Source organism: Hippichthys cyanospilos, chromosome 16 (genome assembly GCF_059441005.1).
Source record: "Hippichthys cyanospilos isolate Australia breed blue-spotted pipefish chromosome 16, RoL_Hcya_1.0, whole genome shotgun sequence".
Taxonomy (NCBI): domain Eukaryota; kingdom Metazoa; phylum Chordata; class Actinopteri; order Syngnathiformes; family Syngnathidae; genus Hippichthys; species Hippichthys cyanospilos.
In genome coordinates this window covers 16,302,180-16,329,348 of record NC_142384.1, presented here as the reverse complement: position 1 = coordinate 16,329,348, position 27,169 = coordinate 16,302,180, and the positions used below count along the sequence as shown (strand labels likewise).

At 43.3% G+C, this 27,169-nt stretch overlaps 2 protein-coding genes across 8 annotated transcripts in view; one reads left to right on the top strand and one right to left on the bottom strand.

Annotated features, from left to right (window-relative positions):
- caskin1 (CASK interacting protein 1) overlaps positions 1 to 15,949 on the top strand; it is a 55,862-nt gene extending 39,913 nt beyond the window's left edge. For 4 of the 6 annotated variants that reach the window (XM_088436664.1, XM_088436663.1, XM_088436661.1 and 1 more), the window contains 11 exons: positions 646 to 727; positions 1,968 to 2,077; positions 3,439 to 3,549; positions 4,862 to 4,963; positions 5,053 to 5,191; positions 5,738 to 5,881; positions 6,017 to 7,155; positions 7,231 to 7,500; positions 8,316 to 8,889; positions 9,915 to 10,413; positions 10,938 to 15,949. In XM_088436664.1, the coding sequence (XP_088292790.1) occupies positions 646 to 727; positions 1,968 to 2,077; positions 3,439 to 3,549; positions 4,862 to 4,963; positions 5,053 to 5,191; positions 5,738 to 5,881; positions 6,017 to 7,155; positions 7,231 to 7,500; positions 8,316 to 8,889; positions 9,915 to 10,413; positions 10,938 to 11,034 (3,267 nt within the window). In that variant the 3' untranslated portion in view covers positions 11,035 to 15,949. The remainder of the gene's footprint in view (positions 1 to 645; positions 728 to 1,967; positions 2,078 to 3,438; positions 3,550 to 4,861; positions 4,964 to 5,052; positions 5,192 to 5,737; positions 5,882 to 6,016; positions 7,156 to 7,230; positions 7,501 to 8,315; positions 8,890 to 9,914; positions 10,414 to 10,937) is intronic. The other 2 variants (XM_088436660.1, XM_088436662.1) reach the window with 2 other exon arrangements.
- Positions 15,950 to 16,501: 552 nt separating this feature from the next.
- On the bottom strand, positions 16,502 to 25,141 carry traf7 (TNF receptor-associated factor 7). 2 transcript variants are annotated; one of them, XM_088437812.1, is made up of 22 exons: positions 25,011 to 25,141; positions 23,780 to 23,941; positions 23,527 to 23,584; positions 23,340 to 23,431; positions 23,089 to 23,205; positions 22,742 to 22,834; positions 22,350 to 22,383; positions 21,746 to 21,968; positions 21,534 to 21,668; positions 21,349 to 21,444; positions 21,083 to 21,204; positions 20,926 to 20,999; positions 20,671 to 20,719; positions 20,368 to 20,495; positions 19,883 to 19,965; positions 19,738 to 19,777; positions 19,522 to 19,638; positions 18,681 to 18,803; positions 17,971 to 18,090; positions 17,735 to 17,866; positions 17,544 to 17,663; positions 16,502 to 17,466 (listed from the first exon to the last, which is right to left on the bottom strand). In XM_088437812.1, the coding sequence occupies exons 3-22, from the start codon at positions 23,576 to 23,578 to the stop codon at positions 17,452 to 17,454; spliced, it is 1,965 nt and encodes a 654-aa protein (XP_088293938.1). In that variant the 5' UTR covers positions 23,579 to 23,584; positions 23,780 to 23,941; positions 25,011 to 25,141; the 3' UTR covers positions 16,502 to 17,451. The 2 variants fall into 2 exon arrangements, with proteins under 2 accessions (XP_088293938.1, XP_088293939.1); XM_088437813.1 differs by having other exon boundaries at positions 23,340 to 23,428.
- Between the last annotated feature and the right edge of the window lie 2,028 nt (positions 25,142 to 27,169).

Below are 27,169 nucleotides of genomic sequence, written 5' to 3'. Positions count from 1 at the left end.
TCGGTTCCAAAACATCATTAATTCGGCCCGAGCGGCCTGGTACCAGTTGATCTGAGCTTCGGAGTTGCTCCCAGAATTTTTAAGAGTCAATACTGAAGGACCTTTCAACTTGGCTTCCTTGACAGCGGATTTGGATGCCATTCTTCACCTTTTATCATTTTCTTGGTCCGAGCACGATGAATCTGAGTTCGTCTCACAATTTTCCAGTCAATATTGATGGATTAAAGTACCATGGCCTCAGTGACAGCAGATCTCCATTTCTCCCCCATTCGATGCATGCCACTATCTGTGACCATCCTATAATTTTCCAGAGTTAATAATGATGGATTGAAGGAACTTTCATCAGTACCAGTGACCGAGTCAGTCTCGCAATCTTAGCAACTTAGAAACAACAAAAGAAACGCGGCTGGAGAGCGGGTCCAAATGAATGCTAACGATGCTCCAGACTTTTATCTTTTGTGGAGTCGATTCAAGCGGCGGTGGCTCATTCTCAATTCGGAACGACATAAACAAAGCAATTGAAAATGCAAATGAGAAAACCCGTAATAGACAAAGAAGAAAGCCTGGGAATGTCTGGACTATCTGCAACATTAGCTTGTCCTTCCTGACTTGTTTGTATATGTGTTTTTGCATGCGTATCCACAGCTCCTAGCCACAGTATTGTCTCAGTCTGCCAAAGCCAAGGAACATTTACTGGAGCAGTCCAAGTCCGTAGACACGCCTGCAGGTAATACAGCCAAGATAACCACTTTATCACAGCTAAATTTCTCCTTTCTCAGCCTAAACTCACCAAATTGTGGGTATTTAATTCTGAGTGCTTTGATATGGTGAAGCCTTTTTTTTCTACTAAGAACTGCGGAAGAATACAGAAAGTGCAAATGAGGACAGTGCCCCTCACCCCCTCAAATGTAATTCAAAAGGTTTGTAGCTAGCAGGGCTTCTGATGGACTCTTAAACTATATGAATGAAATTCTGGGGTCTGACGAGACAAAGATGGAAACTCTGTCCATCAGTGAAGCCACGTTTAGACGAAACTACTAATCCCTCATGCAATATGTGACTCGCGATTGCTCTGTTTAGTCACATTCTGCCACCGTACATCAAATTTGACAAATAAAATGCAAATTAAAAAATGGCCCTAAAGCAGAGGTTCTCAAACTTTTTGGAGTCAGGGACCCCTTTTGGATAGCAAATTTTCCAAAGGACACTATTGCAAATGTATGCAGAAGTTTCGAAAATAAAAATTGCAAATTGCACACCTCCTTATAACAAACCGGGCCATTTACTCCCAAAAGGATGCTGCCAATTATTTAGACAGCATTTTACACATTTTACACAACATTTTAACATAAAATAAAATGAACAAATTAGCTCACTATCAAAGCACTATCAACAGCGGCCAGAGGCGGCGCCAAAAAACAAGAATTCGCCAAACAAGGCCCAAATCTGTAACTGTTAAAATGAATTCCAAAATAACTTCACGGACCCGCTGCAGTCAGGCCACGGACCCCCGAGTGTCCGCGGACCTTGCTTTTAGAACCACTGCTCTAAAGAACATCTCAGAAACAGCTCTTTTTGCTGTTACGTAAGTAGCAAAAACAACAAGGAGGGCCGTGTGTTCAACAGAGAAGAAGCAAGAGACAGTTGAATCCCAAAAAAGGAAAACAAACAAATCTTCATTTGCACTATTAGGAATTCTCTCTGTGTCTTCTATACACAGAGAAACACGCAAACAGAAATACCCTCATCTTGGCTTGTCTTACAGACAGATGGCCAAAGCAGGGGATGTAGGAGGGAAGAGTGAGCAAGTGATTGGTTGACAAGTCTGCAATACGACCGGTAGCTTGTCAGGCTCACTCTATGATTGGCAATCAGTGATATGTCATTTAGAGAGACCATTTGCTTGATTTTCCTTTCCAATGGTAGGATGTCATTTTGAAAGCGGCCAATGGCGTCTCTCTCGCTAGGTTCCGCCAGTTCCTCTCGGACGTCGAGCCTATCGGGCTGCCCCCTCCACGAAGCGCCGCCTTATGACGCCGCGGCCAACAGGAAGGCGGAGGCGCCGGGCGAGGGGAAGGTAGGACAATCCCAAAGTCCGTGCAGACTCCTCTCCCTCTTTCGCACACGCATATCGCAATTGGCGCCGCGAGGACAATGTAGCCCATCCGGGCCAGTCAAATCCACCGCACCGACACACACCCACACGCGTCAAGATGTCCCAGCGCTTTCTGTCACAACTGGCCTCATCCGTGCTGCGGGTTTTCGGATGCGGCCACGACACGGTGAGTTGGGTCCGTCACATGTCAATCTGCATGCCATCCATCCTGTTTTTTATCCGTTATTTTTCAACCATTCTTTTGAGCCAAAGCTTTTTTTTGGACGGAGATGTCTTTATGTTGATCACTGATGGGGGCACTCGTTGTTTTTGTGCGCGTATGCACGGATGTGGCGCGTGTGTGTGTGTGTGTGTGTGTGTTGACACACAGCGTGGGCACATTAGCTCACCACAAGAGGTGTGAAATAGGAGTTTACAACACGCGCGCTAAGCTGTCATTTACTGAAGTACGCGTGTGGGCTCGCGTTGAAGGTCACTTGTTGTTTTGTAATTATTTCAAGGTGGCGTGCCAACATTATCTGGGAGCAGGGATGTGCGGCTCTTGTAAATCGTCGGCCGGTGCGCGTACAAGTGTGTTTGGACGCGAGTGTATGCGTCATGTTCTCGGGACCATCTGTTAACGCGGTCCCTAATAATGGAGGAACCCGTTTAATCGTTTGAGATTTGCAATGGAAGGAAAAGGCAAACGAAAGTTGATGAAACAAAACGAAACGCAGAAAAATATACGAATACAAGAAAGTGGAACTAATCTGAACTGAAATTAGATAAATGCTGAATTTTTTTTATCATAATGTCCTTTGTAATATATTATAATAAATAGCAAAAACAGTACACTATTTTCCGACTATAATCCGCATCGATATATAAAAATTGAACACTTGAACAATTTTTATTGTGGGGAAGCCCCCAAGGATCATCAATTCAGATATTAATATACCATATAACGGAATGTGGAAGTTTTACATATTTTTCCTTATTCTTATTTTAAACCTTTTTTTAATCGCACCCGCCGACAGCAACAGAGTCAACATATGTGCACATTGCACATAATCATTGAACATTTTTGCTCAAATATATCAAAAACAATTTCTATTGCTTGGTCATCGGAAGCAATCGAGGCTTACAGCGGCTAGTGTAGTCATTTAGGCCAAATTCAGTGAGATGGGATTCTAAAATTAATATATTTAGGATCTCAGCGCTGACACGGTTCCGGGCAAGATCTTTGTTGTGGTTTATGGCCCATGCGCCCCAACATGGCCCTGCAGAGAGAAAGCTGCTGACGTAGAACCAGTGACAGTGCACTCCTATTTTTTCTCCTGTAGACCTCAGAGGCAGTTGTCCAATGGTTGAGCGACTTTCAGCTGCAGGTCTACGCCCCCAACTTCCTGGGTGCTGGTTATGACTTGCCCACAATTAGCCGAATGACCCCCGAGGTAAGGCAAACTGGACCCCAATAGCGGTCCGAGCGTTCTCCGAGGACCGCAATGCGGACAAGCCTGCACAGATTCCACTCGTCTTGCCTTCCTTGTTCCAAATATGCATGCAAAAACCCCGTCTTGTATCAAAAACGCACATTGAAATGCCTCAAATGTGCCTCTTACCAAGTCTGCTTGGTGTAACCCTTGTCATGTTGACCCTGGTGTTGACCTGCATCTCTGTTTGACCCTTGGCTGTCTTTTGATGTGTGCACCAAATAGTTTATTCATATGATGCACAGATTTTGCCTTCCAGGAAGGACAATTTCAATACACCTGCTACACATGCAGGCTTGGGGAGAACATGCAAACTCCACACAGAATGCCCAGAGGAAGGGAGATTTGAACTCGGGTCCCTAAACTGTGAGGCGGACGTGCTAACCACTGCTCCACCAAGCCGCCCCCAATCAAATAAATGCAATCAAATACATTTTTTTGAATGGTAAACTGCCTCATTTTCGTTCACTATTGAATACAAAGCACAGTTCCGTAGTATAAAGTATGTACATATAACAGATGAAACAATGTAAAGATGTAAACAAAAAACATTTGTGGAACAGCTGGATTAGATGATCGGTCATGCCTGTAAAGTGAGGTGCAGGGATCTTAATAGATGCTTGTTGTTTTGTTGGTGTTGCCTTTTCAAGGCACTCATAATTGTTGTGTGTCCAACAACGGGAGATGCTTCTAAGTACAGGAGATGTTTCAAGTATAGTTCGCAGAGAGTGAAATGTCTTTCAGTGCTCCGTCTCGGAGTGTTTAGCTGTGAAATTGAATCCATTCCATACATTTGGTTCTTGCCCGGTGTGCTCACAGGTCAGTCCTGTTTTATAATGATTTATCGCTTTGCGCAAAGCATACAAAACATCACATTCTTTGTGTGTGTGTGTGTGTGTGTGTGTGTGTGTGTGTGTCTGTTTATTGGTGTTTATTGTACGTGTGCCCAGCACAGTGATCCGCCTAAACCCCCAAATGAATATAGTAGAAGTGCTTGCTGGTTTATTTATTGACCCCCAAAGTAAATGCAATTCATTAATTTTAGCTTTGCAACTTGGTAAATGTAAGGAAAATAAATAATTCGTTTTTCTTTTCTGCTTCATTTAGTTGGCATTTGTTCTCACCTGTCATTTTCGGAGATTTTATTTCTACACCACGCTTTCTCTCTTTCTCGATTTTGCGGTTACTTTTCATGGCGTACTGTACATGCGCGCAAATGAAAGCCTGCGCACGTCACTGCTGTATATTCCGTCAATGTCTTGTGTGTTTGTAGGACCTGACGGCCATCGGAATAAACAAACCTGGACACAGGAAGAAGATGACAACGGAGATTAATAAACTGAGCGTCACCGAATGGCTGCCCGAGCAGAAACCTGTGAGTACACGCACACGATTTTTAAATATGAAGAATCTTCTTTTAATGTGAGTATATGTGCTAGTGTGTTCTTTTTTATCTCGTTTTAGGCCAGTCTAGGAGAGTGGCTGTGTGCTATTGGGCTAAGTCAGTACCACCAAGTATTAGTCCAGAACGGGTACGAGAACATCGACTTCATCACAGACATCACTTGGGAAGACCTACAAGAAATCGGCATTACAAAACTGGGTAAGATGTACAATAATGTCTCAAAATCAATTCATGCTGAAGATGGAGGCTTGGTGTGTTCTGAGGTTAAAATATTTAGAAAACGTAGGATATCATTTCCATCCACATATTGTCACTTCAGAATTAAATTGGACAGAAGCAGTCGTTTGTTATTACTACGAGAAACATTTCTCAACTGAAACAGCTCATAAGAATCAGCTCGGTTTATTGAATTGTGATCAGTAGGAACGGCAACTGTCTGTCGGCATCAAAGTTTGCAGAGTCCCTTATGTCTGTTATGCCAGCGTATGGGAGCGCTCGAGCGCTGCTAGCTTGCTTCTGATTTATGCTAAATGCAGCAAAACCCAAGCCACGGGTAAACACGAGCAACAGGTGCTGCATGTCAATGTTAGCGTAACTCTCCGCATAATTAATCCTATCATTAGTACAGTTAAAATTACAGAGATAACTAACTACATAATGCTTGTTTGAATTCTACACACTATCAAAATTTTCACCTTTTCAGTCATGGACCGAATGTTTGATTCCAACTCGTTCATGTTATAGGCCATCAAAAGAAGCTAATGTTGGCAGTGAAGCGACTAGCTGAAATGCAGCGCAACTCAGATGGGCGTGGCTCCCTCAGAAAGAAGCCCCCGGCAATCACGCAGCAGCAGGAAGTGATGTCGATGGAAAGCCCGCCCCCAGAAGGTGAGGTAACACGTTAACACCAAGAAATAAAGTTCATGGGAGTGTTTTGTATCTAGAGCTGAGAAATTAGCTCGGTCGGTGGTCAAAATTTGGGTCTGTGGCTTTAAAAAAACTAATAACTTTTTGTCGATCTAGATGTGACGTCTCCAAAAATGAGCACGTTTCAGGACAGCGAGTTGAGCAGCGAGCTGCAGAATGCCATGAGCCATTCAGCTCATGAGGTCAAAGCACACCAAACACGCAACCTCAACAAGGAACCCGATGAACTGAACTCGGCAGGAGGACCGCCGAAGAAGGAGGCGAGAACAATGAGGCAGCAGAGCAGTCAAGGAAGCACCTCCTCCCACAGGAGCAGTGTGTCTTCTCAAGGCAAACACCGCCACTCCCACTCGCACTCCCAACCTGCACCTCCCTACACACCCCCTCACACCCCAACCAAGACCAGAACTTCATCATCTTCTTCCACCTCCTCCGTCCAGAGCACATCCTCTCCCCAGTCCAAGCACAGGGTGTCCCCCCAGTTCATCCAAGGCGAAACACCTCTATCTCCACGTTCACAGACCCCTCAGTCTCCAAACCACCGCGGCGCTCCAGTCCAGTCCCCGCAACAGAATCAAATCCACCATCAGAACCACCCACATGAGATGGTGGACTGCACACAACAACAGGTCCCACTCCTCTGCCTCCCACCGGAGGCGGAGCTCGCAGACGGTGAGGAAACGGATCCCTCTGCGCTTCAGAAGAAGCGAGCCAACAGTCTTAACCGCCACACCGCTTCGGATGGCGAGTGCGACGAGAGGACGGGGGCTGGAAGAGGGCGGGGTGGGGAAGGGCAGATGACGACGGGCCAAACCTCAAACGTTCGAGCGGAAGGTGGGAAATACGCCACAGTCACCCACCGTGTCAGCCGCAGCCATTCCGTCCGCAACCAGGACAAAACTATTACTCGTAATCAGCCGCAGTCCATCACTCTGCGCCAGAAGAAGAAAGGACCTCCCCCGCCACCTCCCAAGCGTTCCAGCTCAGCGATCTCGACCTCCAACTCCAACCTGACGGAAGGGAACACACCACTTCAAGTGCTGACTACCACTGACGGCATGCTGGATGTGCCTTACCACCAACAACGGCGGGCCAGCGACTTGGGAGTATCTGTAGAAACGGGAGCAGTGGAGACAAACAGCATGGGAAGTGTGAGGAGCATCGCCGCCATGCTGGAAATGTCTTCTATTGGGGGCGGAGCCAAAGGGATGGCACTGCAGAAGAACTTTCTGCAGGTATGCAATGGTGGCTTACATATTCCATAAACGTGCGACCGCGCTGTGAGCGACGTGCTTGTTTTGAACTTTCAGGCGGGGAAAACGCGCGAAACCATCGGTCTGGACGGTGAAGTCGTGAACCGACGACGGACCATCAGCGGGCCCGTCACCGAACTGGTGGCAGCGGCCAAGCGCGACCAACCGACGCTGTCTGTGGTCCGCCAGCCTGAATCCTCCCCGCCCCCTGTAACGTCACCTCCTCCCAATCCAAGCCCCGGAGGCAGTGGAAGTTCGTCTGAAAACCTGCCGTTTGCCGACGAGGGAAGCCTGACCATCCGCCGACAAGGTCGAGGAGAAGGACAGGTAGCTATCATATATATATGTTTGTCTATCTATCTATCTATCTATCTATCTATCTATCTATCTATCTATCTATCTATCTATCTATCTATCTATCTAGCTATCTAGTGAGTGAACCTCTGCAATTCGTGGGGGCTACAGATAGAGCCCTGTGGCGAACACTTTAAATCATCTGTTTATCAACCCCATCAAAAACAAAGACGCAGCAAAGCACCTGAAAGAGGCAACAACATCGAGATTGGACACAACTGCAGTATGAAGCGGCGGTACACTAACTTCATGTAGTACTTAAATAAGACAACACTAGCAAATCTACCCATGAGCTAGCATACTAGCCTAAATAACATGCGAGCATAAGCGAAGCTAACATCACTCAAGCGCTAACAAATATTCACACCTGGAATTTACGCAAAAGGCAGGAAGTCACTAAGCTCAACTTTTATTTTTACACACAAGAAATGTTCAGGACTGCGGGCAAGGAAAGAAGCAAAAATACACTTTTGTTTTTGAAATTGCATAAAGTACAGTTAAATGCTGCCTGTCATACAAGACATCTGAAAGCAAAAATTCAGTGAATGACTATGGATAGGTTCCGAGAAACAAAAACAGCGAATATGCAGGGGTTCACTTTTTGATTGATTGAATATTTGAAATCAGCAGACACTTTCCATGTCGTAATGTTTAAAATGATCACTCTTTATCTCTGTTGTAATATTTCAACTATGTTGTCATCAACAATTTTGTATACTTTTATCAATGTCAATGTTTTGTCTGTGCAACAATGACCTCTTGCCACGAATGTATGAATTTTCCGTTAGTGTGTATTTTGTGTCTGTCTGCAGGGCGACGGCGAGGGACCTCAGGGAGATGGCGGGTATACCCAGGAAGACATCTCCCGGGTGGAAGCCACCGCGACCTTAAAGCGCCGACCCCGCGGCTCCAAGAGTCACCCCAACGGCTCCGGCTTCACCCTCCAGGAGTCGTCCACCGTCAAACGGAGGCCCAAGAGTCGCGACAAGGAGCCGGAGGGATACGCGGACCCCAACGGAGATCCCGCCGGCGGCGGACCGCCAAACACCACGCAGCCAGTACCCTACCAGAACGGCACGGCCACCGTCAAACGTCGGCAAGCGTCTGACGCCGGAGTGGCCGAGCAGCCCCAACCTCAACCGCAACCGCAATCCCAAGCGACCACTACTCCTCGAAGGGACAGTATGGACAAAGGACTTCCGGCGGGCGGTGAGGAAGCTCCGGTGAAAAAACCAAAGCCGCCCGTCTCCCCGAAGCCGGCCGTGGCACAGATCAAGAGACAAGGAGTCCCGCAGAACAGTCCGCAGGCAGCCTCCAACAAGAGAGTCCCTCTACCGGGACCGGGGACACCTGGCAGTCCGGGTATGAGTGCGTGTTTGTGTGTGTGACTGTGGGAGGGGATGTGAGAGGCACCGCCCAGACATTTCACATGAAAGGAGAACAAAATGTCACCTACATCTAAAAGGCCACAAGAAAAGCCATGAATGTACACCCAGGGGCACTCATATTTTTTTAATGCTCGTATCTTCAAAGGTACTTTGCCTCGATTGGTTCTTGGGGATAGAGAACCCCCAAGAAGATGGGGGTTTTATTTTAGAGGAGCTTCACACACCGGGCCAAATATCAACTAATATAAGTCAAAATGGGACAAACATTTGGAGTTGAGTCAGTCGCTTTTCCATATCGGATTATTTTTAACTCTTTCAATGCCATGGAAGAGAATTCTCATCTTTTAAAATCGTAATAAAAATAATAAATAATACAATTCCCGTCAAATACGTTTTTTTGTGGAGGGTAGCTGACACCCTTGACGAGTGCTAATCTAATATTAAACCAATTGAGCACTGTAGTGATAACTCTGACCATTGGATGGCGGTGTTGCCAGACATACAACACATATATTACATACTTGTAATTCTAAGTAAGGAGTGGAAATCAATCATTCATATATCATTCACATCATGACTTTGGACTGAAAATGATGAACGGTTCAGCACTTAGCCTTTCACTATCTCGAGCTTAAAGCTAATAACACCAATGAGCGTCGGTGTTGTGGTGCTATGACACAGGTTAAACACGAAGCAACGATTAAAATGTTTACAGTATCTCAAGGCGCCATCATTTTGAAGGCTTGACAAAATATCACGGACAATTCGCACTATTGGCCGCGATGTAACATTTCTACCGTCTTGATTGTGAATTTCCAGGACAGGCAACACATGGAGCTTTCCGCGTGAAAGCTGAAGCACATGCGCCGCGCGGCTTCGGCCATGTCCTCATTTGATATAAACTAGAACACGCTGTGAACTTTGGTCCTTAATTAAAGTCCCTGGGGACTGAACAGACTTCCATCCTAACCTTTTGCTCTCCTCTCTCTTCTACTCCAGTGGAAGGAAAAAAGATCCCTCCTCCGGTGTCGCCGAAACCCGCCCCCCCGCCCACGGCGCCGAAGCCAGCGAAGCTGATCCATTCCATGGCCAGCCCCCCTTCCCCGACCCCTGCGACCCCCCCTCCGGTAAAGCTGCACCCCACGGTGGCCCGGCAGAGCAGCTCGCCGCCCTCGCTCCCCAATTCCAACACGCCCAGCCCACCGAACGTGAAGTTACCGAGCCCGTCGGCGCAAAGCCCGCACACCCCGCAGACGCCCACCACGCCGCAGACTCCTCAGACCCCTGCCACTCCCAGCCCGCCGGTCAAGCCTCCACGCTCCTCCATCGGGGGCGTATCTGTGGACAGCGGGATGACGGCGATAGGGATGAATACGCCGGTGTCGTCAACGACAGACTTTGGCGTGGATTCCTTGGCGCATCAGAAGCTGGAGGAGACCAGCGCGTCGCTAGCTGCCGCCCTGCAGGCCGTGGAGGACAAGATACTGCGGCAGGAGGAGTGAGTCGCATGCAAATCAAAGTTCCTATTTAGTGCAACTAAGTGAAAACCGTTAGTTCAAGCAACCTAGAACATTCAATAAATAATAAACAGGAAGGAAGACAACTAGTTTTTTTTAATTTCTTGCGAGGAGAGCTTACAAGAACCTGAACCTTCTCATATTTCCTTCCAGTCTGGTTACGGATCTTTCCGCTCCTTATTTATTCATTTGGGTCGGCCCTCGGTACGAAAACCATTGCTGCCCCGAAGGCTTGGGGGAGACATCCGGCAACAACGGAAACACTCACTTTATGATGATGATGGGAAATGCAGTTTAGGAGTCCATTCTGTTATCTTCTTCCTCAGGAATAGCAATAGCGACCCCGTAATGAAAGAAGCGAGCTGCAATGGTTAAAAAACGGGCACTAATTAGACATGCTTGACCAAAACTGATCAATAATCGTGATAAATATTCGCCATTATTATTTTGGAGAAAATCGCGCAGCCCCATTTTGATAGTAACACCTTCCTTTAACGTTCCGCAGTTCCGCGACAGAGCAAAAGACCACCGTGAGCATCCTGGACGACATCGGCAGCATGTTCGATGACCTGGCCGACCAGTTGGACGCGATGTTGGAGTAACCGGTCGCCGCCGTTCCCCGAGTGACTCAGATTCGGCTCGCCGTCTCTCTTTCTCGTCGTCCTTCGCTCACGGACTCGGCACACTACCTGTCGTCTGGGAAACCTCTCATCCTCCTCTACACGCAGAGCGTTGACTATGGAGAGCGAAAGGGAAAAACAATTGACAACAGGAAGAAAGCTTTGAACAGGAAGTGCAACGAGGAGACTTGTCAACAAATAAATGAAACTAATAGTGATTGAAAAGCAACAGCGTGATGCTACGTGTACATTCGAAGCATGGAGAGTTTATATCTACTGAAAAAGTCCTGCATTAGCACAGTAATATATAATCTACAGATAATTATGAATCTCTCGCTCTTTGGATCGATGTCTTGGTTCTGTGTGAAATTCTGACCTCTGGTGTTTTGATCATGTATAAAAACGATGTAATCTGTGACCAAAACCACATCGTTCGGCTCCGAAGGTGCGTGTTCGTGTGTGTTTGCGTTGGATGGGGTGGGAAAAAAAAAAAAGACAGAGTGACAGGTGCGTGTGTCTGGGTTTGACGTTCCGGTTTCCTTTGCATCACCTTTAACATACCCACACACACATGCAAACATGGAGAAGCACAACGTGGTTAGATCGCACACGCACACACACGCACACACAGGAGCCTGCACAATATATAGTTGGAAGTGAGCCGAGGGTTTTGAGGAGAAATCAAAGTTCACAAATGATGGAATACAGGATGCATTTAAAAACACAAGTGTTGAAGTCAACGCAAGTGTAAAGCAGCACATTCCTTGTGGGGTTTAAACCACGGTTTCAGATTATCACCGATCCCTGCTGTTATTTTTATCGACGAAAGGAAGTGGCAAATTTTTCTTCCGGTTACAATCGGCGTTGAATTATCTTGATGACGACCTTTGTCACGTTTGCACACCTTGACATTATGTGTGCGTGGTTTTATTTTCGATACTAGGAAAGAATTACGGAAGCGGTGAGCTGCTATTGTGGAGTAGGCATTTTGACTGATGTACTTTTTTGCAAATACATTCGAATGTATTTTCAACTACGTTGTAAAATGTTTAAATATGTTTGAGAATATTTGCAATTAAGTGACATTATGTATACAAGGTGTGAACTTTTGAGAATACCGGAAATTTTGAACGTGCAAAATAAAACGACTTGACTTTCCAAAGTAACAGTATAACGTAAGCCAAGCTAATTTAAAAAAAAAAATATTTTGCCAATACGCCATTGCGTTATTAGGAAAAAATGTGCATAGCATTCAGCCTACGTGTACATTGGAACCTATTTTCAAGCACTTTTCATCGTATTTTCAACTAGGTTCACACGTATTTTCAATTAAATTTGAATGTACTTGAAAACATATCTGCATATACTTCCAAATAAACACTTCCGTAAATATCAAATTGGATGTTAGGCTGCTATAAAAAAAAAGAATAAAAAACGAAGGTTTGAGATCCTGATTTTTGTTGACAAAAACCAAACAAGCACCAGTTCTAACCTTCTAACCTGGCTCAGTTATACCATGTTTCGAGATGTGAAACTACCGTCCGTAAATACGTGATAAAATGACGATTTAATGACGTATAATGACGATTTCCATCAGCCACGTTACAGTGACGCTTAATTAAAAATACTGTCGAATCAACAGTGTGTTTCACCCAGCACCAACTGATCCGTTATTAGTGATGTTATCTCACTCAATGCCAAGGATGTATTTTCACGTTTTTTAAAAGTCCAAACATCAAATCCCAGATATTTAAGTATTTAATACTTAATGCCTAAGTATTAAAGTGATACTATAAGTATTTGGGATTCAAACCAGTCCCACATGTTTTGTCTCAAGCGAACACATTCTTCTCTTTAAAAGTCTTTTCGTTCTCAGTCCGCACATTGGCAAGCGCCCGCCCTCTGTTGCCATGACAATCTGCTTCATCATCACCCCCACTATGTGAAATGGAGTTGCTATGGTTACTGCACAAGGTGTCGCAACAACAGCGTCGATGGGTTTGGAAATGTGTCAGAATTGAGTTGGAGGCAGCAGCGATCGGTGACGATTGTTTGAGCAACATTAAAGGCGTACTCCTATTTATTGATAGGCTTACAATCGGAGGTGGGCACTTCCTCAGCACTGATTGGACTGTTCCTCGGTGACGGACGCCCGTTTTGCTGAAGGTCCGACGAATGATGAGAATGCTTTAAAAAAATGTAGTTACTCCCTGTCTTCGCTCTGGTTTCATTTCTTGCTGGGATGCGTTTCAAGTAGACCATATTTGCATCTTTTCTCTGATTGACTCTTGGCCAGGATATGCAAGATAGAAGTTTTTTGATTTCCTATTTAAAGACATTTTTTAGTAACTTAAACCGCTGCAATACTTTGTCTATGTGACAGATGAAATTTAGATAGACGTTAACTCTTCAGTGCCAAGCGTTATCGGAAAGGGAAACCTCTAGAGGGCCAGTATATTTAGCGTTTTCACTCATCTTTTAAGGCTGACAGAATATTGTGTGCTATGTCTATGTAAACATGGGTGTTATCATATGAAGGATTGATTTCCGTTCCTTACTTTGAATTGCATGTAGGTAATAGCTGTGTCATAAGTTTGGAAACGCTGCCATCCAATGGTCACAGTTATCACTTCAGTGCTCGTTTGGTTTATATTAGGTAAGTATTAGTCAAGGGTGTCAGCTACCCTTCACAAAAAAACGCATTTGACGAGAATTTTATCATTTATTATTGTTATTGCTATTTCAAAAGACGAGAATTCCCGTCCATGGCACTGAACGAGTTAATGAAACCATCTTCTATTGTTGTAGGCCAGGCAGTTATAAATGATAACCAGCATCCACCATTTCAGTCAAGCCCTACAATGCCATCCGGTGGACATGTTAGTTAATTGCACTCTTGTCCTCTGTGTTAAACATGATGATGTATCATAGTAAAGGGTTAAACCCCTTAGCTGGCTTTGTTTTCGTGTTACACTTATATGACTGTGTTATGTTTCAATTGCAGTGTAAGTGTAGAATCACAGAGTGCGGACAGAGGTAGACCAGCGACTGACGAATGTCAGCCCCCCCCCAAAAAAAATGTACCTCTGCTTATAAATCAAAAAACAAATAATATTCTGTGTAAAACTGGTGGAGTACGCCTTCAAATTGCTTCATCCAATCCAACATTTGCATCCAAGCCAAAGCAGCCACTCTCCTTATTCAGAGAATACTTGTGCTATTTAAATCAAATAGAGATTATAATATATATATATGGATATTTGCAACAGAAATAGAATTGTATTTATGATGTATGTGTCAAGCTGAAGACTATTTTTCAAAGTTAACAGATCGAATCTGCGTGTCGAATCGAGTCGCTTCTCCATGCTTAAGTGATGCGTGCTGATGAGTCGTCGTACGGTTTCTGGTCGGGATGGATGTTCTTGCCGACACGTGTTCAATTGTCCCACTGTAGCCGTGTGCGTAGAATACAAGCAAACACTTCTTCGGCCCTTATCATTTGGCTTTCGTTGATGGCAGTTGTTTTCCTTTAAAAAAAACAAAACAAAAAACATGTGCCTTGCTTTTGTGATTTTCAATTTCCAGTGTGCTAGATCCTCTCCTATGAATTTGACATTTTCACATCTGACCTTAATGGACCATGATGCTCCCTTTTCACCAAATCCACTTGAATTAAGGGCAAAAAAAAAAAAAGTCATATGGAATTATTATGTATGGTGATTTCTGATTTCTACTTTCTATTTGAGAACCCAAAAAGTTTCCATTTGCTCCTGTGTATGATGCTTTTATTTCTGAAAAGCAGGGTTAAAAAAAAAAAAAAGTACTGTACCCATCATCCATGTGTAAAAACATCAACGGTGAAAGGGAAACACTCGCCATAGATTTATTCGCTCCTGCTAGGTTCTTATTGTGATTATTTTGAAGGCATGATGGGGTTGAGGTGGAATTGTAGGTAAAAAGACAAAGATGCTCCTGTTTGGTTTTATTTCTAAAGAAAAAAAGACAACAAAGTCAATCTGTTAAAAATAGAGTTCCTGCCTGTGCTTATATGAACGTAGGGCTGCACAATTAATCAAATTTTAATCACCATAACAATATTGGCTGCCACGATGAATTAAGATGATCCTCGGCGATATTAACATTAAAAAGAGTACATGTCAAATCAAGTAGTTTGTCATCCTACCAACAGGGGGCAATGTTTCACACATTTTTGCATGACAAAGGCCTCTCCCTCGCTCACCCTAATGTATTACTTACCAGTATGAAATGGCGTTGAGTTTCTCGCCTGATTCCAAATATATACAGTGCTAGCTGACAACTGAGACACATTTTGAAAAATCCGATGGAGTTGGAAAATAGAAAACGGAATAATTTCGATTTGAAATGACCGAATATGGCAACTCGACTGCTAATTGATTCGAATATGCTCAAAAGTAAATAATGTGCTCGGTTCTAAGTAGGCTTCAACTTTTTCACCGGTTTTCACTAAGCAAGTAAGTTAGCTGCGTTGCCGTGTCCCAAGTTTTTGTCGTGTCGCGGGCAATTTTTTAAAAATTATTATTCACTTTATTATTATTATTTTTAAGTATTAAGCCTTGAAGCCTTGTTTAAAAAAAAAAGGACAAAAAATACACGTTTGACCCAACATGTTGAATAACGGTGCAGCCCTATATGAACGAATAGCTGAATGGTGTCCCCATGTTTTTGCAGTGACCGGAATGAGAGACGGAGGCCGAATGCGTGTGCGCGTTTTGTGTTGCTCTGCTTTTGATTGTGCGAAACGCGCGTGAGACTTGTGTGCGTGTATGTGGCAGCGAGTGGACAGTGGTTGGTGTGCTTGCAGTGACTGCGTCGTATGGCCATCTGCTCTAAATAAATAAACATTCTATACAAACTGCATCATCCATTTTTTTGGAACATTTCAGACCTTAAAGACAGTCTAGAGATACTCCAGGAGTAAAACTTTGTCTAAAAAAACACTAAAACTGGAGAAAAAATAAAAAAAAAACAAGTGCAAAGTGCCAATCCTAGTTATTCTAATTACACTTGTCAAAAGTTGCTGCTTGATTTATCATTCTTTCAAATCATTCATTCAAATTTTGGACACCCCAGCCTTTATAGCTGAAAATGATCAAAAAAAATAAAAATGAAGGATTCTTTGATTTGGCGCCATCTTGTGGCATCTATAAGCAGCAACAGATATTCACCGTTGTGGCCCTAACACAATTAAAACTCACTTTATTTACGAAGCACTTTAAAACCAATCGACCATCGTGCTGTATGCAAATCAAAGAAAACGGCACAAAATAGGAAGCAAGAATAAGAATAGATAAAGTAATAAAATCAAGAGAAGCAGAAAAAGGGCCCGATCTGACAACCGCAAAAGTTTCCCGGTGGAGAAACGTAAATAATGCCGTCAGATTGCTTGTTTAATAAACCACTCAGTTGCCAAAGTGGACAACCGTTTTATTTAACGGTGATCAAAATGAGCTTACATGAATACACATATACAAGGAATCATTAAGTAGTGGCAAGTTGTGCACTAACATGAAAGCAAAATACTTTGGAAATTTTGTTCTGTTGGCGCAGTATACTTGTTAACGTAATGTTGGTCAACACGTTGCTATGACTACAGACTTATATTCAACCCAATATGGGCACTTGCACATCACGTTTGCCCAGTGCCGCTTCGCATCGGCTTCCTACTGACGGTTAACATACACAAAGCTCATGTTTTGGCGTTAATGTGCGTGCCACTTGTTACCATATGACGCAGGTTTTCCCCGAACCCCTGACGTATGGCACTCATTAAAAAGAAAAACAAAACAAAAAACACAAATATGTGTATTACTTGTTAGTCTGCACACAATCCGGACTTAAGTGGCTGAGCGATATAACGCCAATCTTATTCAACTTAAATCTCTTTAAGGCTGGTTTCACAAAACCGAGTCGCGCGGGGAAAAAAATGATATATTCTTTTTCGGTCTCCCTGAAGTGCAATCTCATTTTATAAAATACTGTAAACAGGAAATCTGGGAGGCTGTATTTAACATGAACATTATGTAAAAAGCACGTTTGTGAAACCAGCCCCGAGGAGTCCTCCAAGCATCAAAAATTCAGCTGCGTTGTAATAATAGTAAATGGATGATGTGATTAAAATCATTTACAGGCACAAAAGCGTTCAGTCGGCCAACCTTGTGACAGCTCGCCTTAACGCACCATGTGAGGACATCAATGAAGACCTTGAGTTGAACGTTAGGTCCTGACTACCTTGAGGGGTCAAAGGTTGGAACTTTAAACTAGACTGTGGCCGTGAAGTTGAACAAACAACAGGAGGAAATGTTGGTGATTGGGATGCCTGACAAACGTGAGAAGATCTGTGGAGGTCTGGCTCTCTCTTCAGCATGTCCACACCTGGGGAGACAAAGATCAAAGACACGTAAAGACATCTGAATTTATTCAGGAGAAGGGACGTCAAACTTTCACGCTACCTTCACCGTGCTGTCCACCGCTCCGGAGAAGAGGCGACCTCGGGACACGGCCAGAGCCGTGACGCTGCCTTGATGTCTGAGGAGGGTCTGGGTGCAGATCATGTTGTCCATGCTCCACACCTGAACACACACATTTTAATATCTGCAATTAAGCAGCATATCAAGCGCAAATCACAAACATATGTCCGCACCCTTAGCGAACGATCGTAGGAGGCACTGAACACTTTGGTCTGGTCGGGCGTGGAGATGACGGCTAGGGCATAAACTGTCCCCACGTGACCTGTCAGGGTCCGCACCTGCTCTTTGGACTCAATGTCCCACACCTGGAGAAGATACATAAAAGTTCAATACACCCAAACAATAAAATATTACAGCACAACTGTAGGAGAAAAAAAAAAAAAAAGATTTTGGCCATCGTGGAGCTTACATGAATGAGGTTTTCATAGGTGCCGCAGACTATATGATGATTAGTGACGGCGATAGAGTAGACGCTGCCGCCGCTGGTCTGCAAGACGTGGACACACTCCAAGGATCGGATGTCCCAAATCTGCAAAGTGAGAAAGAAGAAGGCTGTCAAAAAATGAGAAACCTGTCGCGCATATGTACCTGCATTATACATACACGAGTACACATAAGTGGTACGTGTGCAACAGAAATCACAGATGCGGAAGGAGTTGGAACGGGAGTAGATTACAACTCCTGCCCTCATTGGTCGATGATTGGTGGAAGCCCGTCTCCCTCATGAAACTCAAACACGCTGCTTGGAGCGAGGGGAGTGAGGAGAAAACTGCTGCAGCAGAGCATTGTAAATCTCTTACCTAGATTTCTTTTGTAATAAATTGGAATTTCAAGTATAAACTCTGATTGTTATCATGTTCGGTCAGCTACAAGCTTCACTCTAACTATACTTCCGGGCGCCGCTAATATAACCGGGGCTCTCCGTGAGACTACAGCCGAAGGGATGAGAACGGGAAGGGACAACAGTACAGTTACTGTATAAGGTTTAATAGTAGTAGTAGAATTGATAGAGGTTCAGTTAAGCTTCTAGCTCTGAATTTTAACCACCTTGCTCATGAAAATAATCAATGATTGGCCCAAAATGTGAATATTATGTAAGTAATCTTATTCCGTCATTACCTTGATGGTCTGATATGATCCACTGTACAGGTGGTTCTGGGAGGCCACCAGTGCTCGGACCCAGTGATTCAACCCAGTCAACTCCTTCTTAAGCTTCAACTCTGTCCCCACGATGTCCCACACCTACACACAAACACACCACATAATTAGGTACACTTTCACAAAAGAAAGGTTAAATAAATAAAGGGGGCGCTGCTTAGAAGATATTTTTTTATTTAACTTTTGGCATTCTAAACTTCACAACATCCAACTATCGCTTGTTGATGTTTGTTACTTACCAGCAAAAGTTAACTTGTGTTTTGTGTTTACATTTTTCAGTTTTTGTGCACACCCTTCGCCTATTTATTTTTTTTTAATAATCATGAGTCCTACGAAAGCGAGTGCTAAGAAGCAGCAGCCGATTATGTAAATTGAATTAAAGCTTGAGATCACAGAAAAACATGAGCATAGTGTGTGTGCAGCGAGCAGTATGAGCATAGTAGGCTACTTCAGGCAGAAGAGATGATAAGGGCTACAACGCCAGCCAAGATTATTAAAAAAAAAAACTGAAGATTATGAGTCAGCTAAAGAGAAATTAAAAAAAAAAAAAAAGAAACAAGTCCTACACTCATCTTCCCTTGCTTTCCTTCCTGTAACCAAGGAAACAGATATTGCTCCATCCCATCCACGTTCTTTGAGTCATTCCAGGCTTCAGATTATTCTATTATTTTATGGTCTCTATGCTGTCATACTTGCATTTATTGATGCATAACAAACCCTCCATGTTTTGTTCCCTGGAAAACGGTTGAAGCGGATAGTTTTAAAAACAGGCGATTTCTTTCTGGATGAGCCATTGCTCTACCTTAATGGCCTTGAGGGAACCGCTGAACAGCATGTTGTGGGAGGAGACCAGCGTACAAACGGGGTTGTCATGGGCACGAATGGTGTTGACTTTCTGCAGTGTCTGGATATCCCACACCTATGCAACGTAAACAACGCAAACACACACTTTTAGAACAGTGGAAATTCTCTCAATTCTCTCTAGAAGTGAATAATTGATCGTTTAATTGGTCCTTACAATGATGGTGCAGTCTGCAGAGCCACTGTAGAGGCGGTTTCTAAGGAGATGGGTATACGTGGTCAAATCACATTTGAAGGATTTACAAGAGAGTCTGAGCTAGCAATGACGGCTTGTGTTTGTCCGAACGCGTGCACCGTATTACCCCTGGATGCAGAGTGCCAGCACGATGCCATCGTGGCCTTCCAGGGTTTTCTGACATTTGTAGGTGGTGCACGTGTCCCACACCTGAACGCAAAGCGAAACATTTTGTGTGTGCTACTTGTACCCAGCAGGGAAACTCAAGTCTCATGAATGATTTAACACTGACTTTGCGAATCAAATACATAATTCCAAGGTGTGTGTGTGTTTTTTAATCTATATAAAATAGTGTTGCTGTGTCTAGAAGTGCCAGCTAAAGCTGTGGATGCGGGGCGTACTAAGACTCGGATATGTAGAGAACTCCATTGTTCAGGTAGAAAGAATAAATCGAAATGCACCCTGGACTGGTAGCCAGCCAATCACAGGGCACACGCCATACGAAATGCAAAGTGTTCCATAACCAAATATAGCGTATAGTTCAGTGGCGCTCAGTGAGATAAGACACTGTGTGTAGAGGTTTGTGTGTGTGTGTGTGTGTGTTTGTATTACCTTGATGGTCTTGTCTGAGGAGCCAGAAAAGAGCAAGTCTCCGGTGGAGTACACGCAAAGACACCAAACAGGTCCTTGATGGCCAACAAATGTGCCTTTGCACTTGAAAATCTGCTGGGGGTCGTATGCTACAAAAGAAAAAAGAAACAGAATTGATAAAAGGTATAGAGCGAAGAGGACAAACTTATTCGGAAGTTGAAAAAATAAAACGAGGAGGAAAATAGGAGACCATGAAAGAAGTTGATGATACAAGGAGACAGAAGAATGATTTCTACAACAGGGATGAGTTAAGGAGATTCTTACAGCCCAAGATTCCCATGTTGAGTCGAGCGTTGATGTGGGAGAGTTCGTCCTATAAAAAAACGGCAGAGTATTCAAATCAGATGTGAGCTCATATTCATATTCATGTGAAAGCCTCAGAGGAAAATCAAAGTATGATGGTATTCTGTCATTTTTTTTCCCCACGCTTTGAATCATGCGGCTTTAAAAGTGACGTGGTTAATACAGGAAGCAGATAAGCTACAAACCGTTGCAAACGGATGTTAAATTCGTACTCACGTTAAGCATGGAAGCATCTCGACGAAACTCCATGAGGTCCTCACCCAGTTTACTTTGATTCTCATCCAGCATGTCTGAAACAAACGACGGATTCTCAAACACAGCACAAGATTGAACCTAACAACGTTAAGAACGTTTTTTTCAGTTTGTCGCTTACCAAATTTAAGCTCCAGGTTTTTTTCGAGCTGATCCAATTTCTCGGACAGTTTGCCCAACATTGACCGCAGGAAGGCGATGTCTTGGTCCTTCTGAGCTAAAGTTAACTGCATCTCGTGAAACCTGATGGGGTCAAAAGTCAGACAGGACCAGTTAGATGCAACGGACGTACCGCACCGGTGATTTGACAAGCCAGCCACTTGATGGACGGCGTATGCATCAAATACACTCGATTGAAGTGTCCAGCTGTGAAGTGCGAACGTTCACCTGTCATCCGTCTGCTGCAGAAACTCTTTCAGCCCTTCAAATTTACACATCTCCAGGTGTGTTTCATATGTGTCCTGGTTACCAATGAAAGTACACCTGTTGGAAAAACATAGTGAGATGAGAAAAAGCTGACCCCAAATACACTCAGCGCATAACAGCGCCAATATTTTTTTGAAAGGGCCTACCCATATTTTGAGTGGGGACACTTGATGTGCTCGCATTCTTTCAGGTGCGCCTCCAGGTTCATGCTGAGCAGCGGGGGGCAAGAGGGGTTGTTGGGGCATCGAACAGGCCTGTAGTCACAACTGGCTTCGTGTTCTCTGCAAAGCGGCGCGTTTGAAAACAGGATATTTTCAAAATGAAACGTAAGGCTTCTTCATTTTGAAGTGTTTCGTACTTGCGGCCAGATAGTTTGATGGTGAAAGGGCAGCCCACTGGGTCCACCTCGTAGGCTCCGGGCTTCCCCGCCACGGTGGTGTTGGAGGTCCCGCCCACACCCGCGCCACCCACAGTGGCCATGCAGCCGTATTTACAGTGAATAAAGAGCTCGCCGATCTGCTCGGCAACTGCGATGTTGTTGACCACCACCGTCAGCTTTGCCGCGTCCACGGGACACTTGTCTGAAACGGGTCAAAGCATCCGGGTCAGATGTACATTATAATACACAACGGCAAGAACAGGTACAAAAACGGGTTTTAAATAACAGTGGTGACTTGAGATACTCCAGAGGAAAAAAAATGCCAATTTTTTGCCAATATTTTTATACACCCTGACCTGTATGTGTCTACATGTGCATACAAGAAAAAAATGGAAAGCTAACTGTGTAGCATTAGTTTAACAAAACTGTTTGTTGTTCTCACACAGATGAATAGCAGATCACATTTTATGACCATTTGATGTTGAAATCCAGACCATTCCAAAGTAGTTACAGTAAATGCTAATTATTTTCTATTTAAAATCATCATTATTGTTATTATTTCTAGTCTATTAGCCAAAGTCACCTGATGTCAAGGCACAGCGTCTGCAGAAGGTGTGCTGAGGGGAAGAAAAAAAACATTGCATTCACTGAATCATTTTCTAGAAATGACAACTTTCTTCAAGCCAACAATATCACCAAGCTTGGTTCTCTCATTGATTGGGACTTATTTTGTGATTCGGTTAGAACTCAATCATGTACATACATATTGGTTGGACTATAAGATAAGAAAAAAGGCAAAAACTGTATTGAGCTTGACTGTATTTATTTTCCGCCTAACACAGAACACAATATAATAATGCTATTCAAGCACAAATTCTTTACTAGCTATCTGAAAAGGGAATCTTTAAAACTGAGGTTGGCGTCTTGTAGAGAATGAAAACCCATGCAGATGGACAAAGAGAGGTGTAAACTTACCCCACAAGTTGTGATAACAGGGTCCTTGAAAACGTTACAGCACAACTGGCAACACAGTTTCACCGATGGCTGTTCGGCAAATAACTGGGGCTCCTACGCATGGACACAGACAAATGTTTCTGTTGTATTATATTTTAAATCGTGTATGCTGTAAAGAAAAGCTAAAACTCGACCTTAAGACCCTAACCTTAAAAAAAAAAAAAAATAAAAATCAGTGGATGGACCATTTATTGTTCTGTCTTATGATTTGAGTGATAAAAGACCAAAAAGGTCCTTTGGGGATTTCCGGTGGCCAAATGTTTGATGCGTCCTTACTTCTTATTCTATACTTATTCTGTTGGGCGCACCATGTCATCCTCCTCTTCATGCAGAGAAAAAGTTGAGCGCAGGGACATGTTGGATTCTGAATGATGAGATCGCACTGAGATGGCCGAATCCGACCTTCGGGGAGTACCAATGGGTGGCTAAACAAAACAAAGGAACAATTGAAGTTTAAGATGATGAAGATTCAGCTGCAGTGTAGATTGACCTTAAACTTATTGCAATTTTCATCATTGAAAATGTGCATTGTTACAACAACAAAAATAAGGATTAGTACCATTCCATCATCATCATCCCGAGGGGAGTAGGTCAAGGTGCTTGAGGAGGAGGGAGTTCTTCGATGTTGCTTGTAAGTGCTGGATGTTTCTGCTGAAAAGACAGCCATAATAATTGTAATTTAATAAGTCAGCGACAGAATATAAAAACAACAAGTAGCTGGTAAGAGTATGTGACATGTGTCTCACCTTTAGCTCCAGCCGCCACGGCTGCAAAGGTTGGACCAAATGACGCCTCCATACTGCTCTGCAGCACAGTAATGACAAATTAGTAATTCGATTAACAAACAAGAACATTAGCACCATCTGAGTATTTTTATTGAATGCGGTTTAACTGCACCGATTTTAAAATGAAAACGTCAATTAAAATTGAGGATTGCTACATTTGTAAATGTTATTTACACATTTTGTGCATTGAACCTAGGCATCTGATTTGTCTCACCCCGCGAGCTGAGTCAGCTGTGGGGGTGAAGGGGCTGTTTGGAATGGTGGCTGCGGCTGTTTTACTGGATTATCTGCGGTAGTGGCACGTCTGGCTCCTGCTCATTACTTGACGCGCACAAGCATGGGATGGACACGGGAGCAGTTGGGTCGTTGTTTAGGCCTGGAAAGACACATGTGAACAAAAAAAAAAAAAAAAAAATCAAACAACCTTTCTTATACTTATGGAACCTCTCATGGAATGCAAGAGTGACAAATTTTGACAATTCAAAGAAAAATTGTGCATCATTTTGCTGCTCTAGATCATACTGAACGGTGTTGCTTCTTCCACTCCTCTGTATTTTGCAAATGTATCTGTAATGAATGGATAGCTGTTGCTGTGACCTTGGACCAAGCGTGTTTGTTAAAAAGACAAAACTATAACTCCTGTTTTAATCCAAAACAAAGGGTACTTTGGGGGATGATTGTGTTCGTTTTGTCTTCAATGGCAAATTGTTTTAAGGACTAACATAGTGTGTATTTTAGCATGGGTGCACACCAAAATATTTTAAAGGTAAGTGCGTCAAAATCCGTTTGAGAAAGAGCATGAAGATAAAAAAAAGAGAATTAACTATACTCGAAAGCCCAATTGAGGCAAACATTGGCTGCAACTCAAACAAAGGAGAGAGATAGTAAGTGACAGCCAAAAAAAAGCAGCAACCCGAACAACAAACGGCGTCAGAGTAGGTATGCAAACTGTCAGCTAAAATGGCAAAAGGTTTCTGCACAATCTGCCAGGGGAAAACACATAGCCAGGGTATTGTAATCATGGCTTCGTTCAGCGTTTCACTCGTGTTTGGCGCAACCAGGAAATTCCCGTAAAAGGGGGACCTCTCGGCAAAGAAGGGGGGCGGATCCGCATTAGGGACCAAAGTTGAATCTGACAGCTAACCAAATGCCAGTGATCTGTACTACAATTTAAGCACGTAAAATGGGATGGATTCTTACAACATAAACCACCAGATCTTATCAGCTGTCACCCAGGCCCGCAACGATTTTTGACTGCGATAACGAAGTAGCTAACGCTAGCTGAACAGGCTTGTTGGCTAGCTTAAGTTAGCTAATGTTTTCTACTAGCAATCACAACCAAAACCAATCGCGCAAATGTTTCTGAACGCCGCCAACAGATAATTGGCGTTATGCCGTAGTTGACAAAATCATGTTTTTATGGGTGTCGTCTTTAATATACGTACCATTGTTTCAACAACAGGGTTGCTCCAAGTTTGCAGACGAATTCCTAAATTCCTTTTTCCACCACTCTTGCCCCCCCTCTCTGAGCTCTCATCACACGCTGACACGCTAGTTAACGACCAAGGCATGCTGGGATATGTAGTGGAATGAGCACTCGTGCTTGATGCTTGGACTACACTACCCATGACCGAGTTTACAAAAACGCCATTGGATTTGGAGTTGAGAAACGCATATTTCCCCAATAGATCGTATTCACTGACGTCACGATCTCGCCACTAGGCGCCATATTGTGGGGCAAATTTATACTGAGAAAACGCTGGCTCACTTTAAGGCAGCGGCTTGTAGTGTACTTGACCAAAACTTCAAATAAATTAAAACGAAGCAGCTGACACTTGTATGTGTATTGATGGATTTATGGCTGGATATTAACTTTTTAAAAAATCCGCTCCAGCATTTTCCTTTTTTTAAACCTGAAAAAAGCCACACCTCAAAAAGCACCACTGTACTTTATAGTACTTATGGCTTTATTTACATCAGCATTACAATAAATTGCAAAATAAAATCCCGTGTTACGATAAAGCGTTTCATTTCAAACATGAAATTACAAAACCGCCAACACTTTTCCATTCGGAAAAGTTTCTGCTGGAATTGTCTAACTGGTAAATAACTTGCCATCATAGTTGCTCAGGTAAACCAAACAAGGTCCAGATAACATCCATTCGTCCTAAGATTGTTCACCACATCCACTCACATTCAGGTGTACATAAAAAAATTCACCTCACCAAAAATTGCGTTCTGTCCTCATCCATAGAAGCCAAGCAGCTGCATTGCAGTTTAACATCCACTAGATGGCAGCAACCTCTGGAGTCAGTTGGCAGCACTGGCAGAACGGGGCCAACGTTTAAACACATTTTCAGGTTTTCAGTAGTCAAAAGCGTATAAAATATAGTTTGAAACACATCCAAATATTCCCGACATATCTTCTTCACATTTGAAGCTGAAAAGTGGCAAAAAGTCTTAAATCTATGAGGGGGAAATACGTCCCCAGCAAGGTTTATACTTTTTTTGTAAACAGTGATTTTTCCAATACTATTATTCTTAAAAAGGATGAATTTGATTTTTTTTCTGTCAGAATGGTTGCATTTTGAAATGTTACAACTTTTAATCATCATTACATCATTTCTGTAGTACTAAAAAATGAATATGACCAAATCGATTTGTCGGTTATACATAGACAAATAGACAATAGGCAAAATTCGTGCTTTTACAAGCAATCCTCGATGAGCACTGCAATTTACAAGCCGAATTGACCAGTTGCTGATCAGTTGCTGAAAGTATAAATTTACACTAGCGTTCATGACGCCATTAGCATCTAGCTTTGTCAAGCTACCGCTCAACAACAGGTGAAATCCTTTCATCGCCGAAGAGATTCGCGATGGTGCCTGAACGCCATCTGTTGATTTTTCACGTTATGCCACCTTTCATTTCCACTCACAGCAATAGTTTCAACGTATGAAGAGAGCAATGACAGCAATGACTTTTATCAGTCAGTTTGAGCATCTCTACAGCTTGGAGAAAGAGTAGGTGTGTGTGAGGAGATTTCTGCGTGTCCAGACGGAGAGAGGAAGCCGTAAATAGAAAAAAGCCAGCCAGTGAGGGCTGAATGCTGTAATGCATCCATGAATAAGAGATGCATTGAATGCAGCAGCTTTGTGGATGCAAGTGTGTGCACACAAACACACACACCGCACACACAAACACGCAGTATTCCATTAGTGGATGCTCTGGCCATTAGTGGTTTTATCTTTTTTTTGTGCGGAACAACACTGACAAGACTCCATCCCTCCGCACATTCTCAACGTCACTCAATCAGATTCAACACGCTAACACATTAGGTGCTTTTGTCTACAATGTTTTCAACAAGTATTTTGATGGAAATAGTTGAGAGATGTTTTTTTTTCCTCGTTAATACATTTTAATACAGGTTAATTTCCAAAAGAGTCATGCCAATTGTTTGGTTATTATGTTCCAAATGATGGAAATTGTTTTGATTTTTTTTGTGATATCATAAAAGAATCAATGGAGAAAAAAAAAAACACTATGGAAAAACACTAAATTTCCAGCAGATGGTTAAAACATGTAAATTTTCAAAATGCAACCA

Bases quoted from the DNA above. Each gene is read 5' to 3' on its own strand.
- traf7 (XM_088437812.1), bottom strand. From the start codon at position 23,578: ATGGAGGCGTCATTTGGTCCAACCTTTGCAGCCGTGGCGGCTGGAGCT. The intron at 18,804-19,521 runs GTAGAGCAATGG...GTTTGTGTGTAG, and splicing joins GTTCCCTCAAGGCCATTAAG to GTGTGGGACATCGTGGGGAC. The intron at 18,091-18,680 runs GTAATGACGGAA...CTCACTTTGCAG, and splicing joins GATCATATCAGACCATCAAG to ATTTGGGACATCCGATCCTT.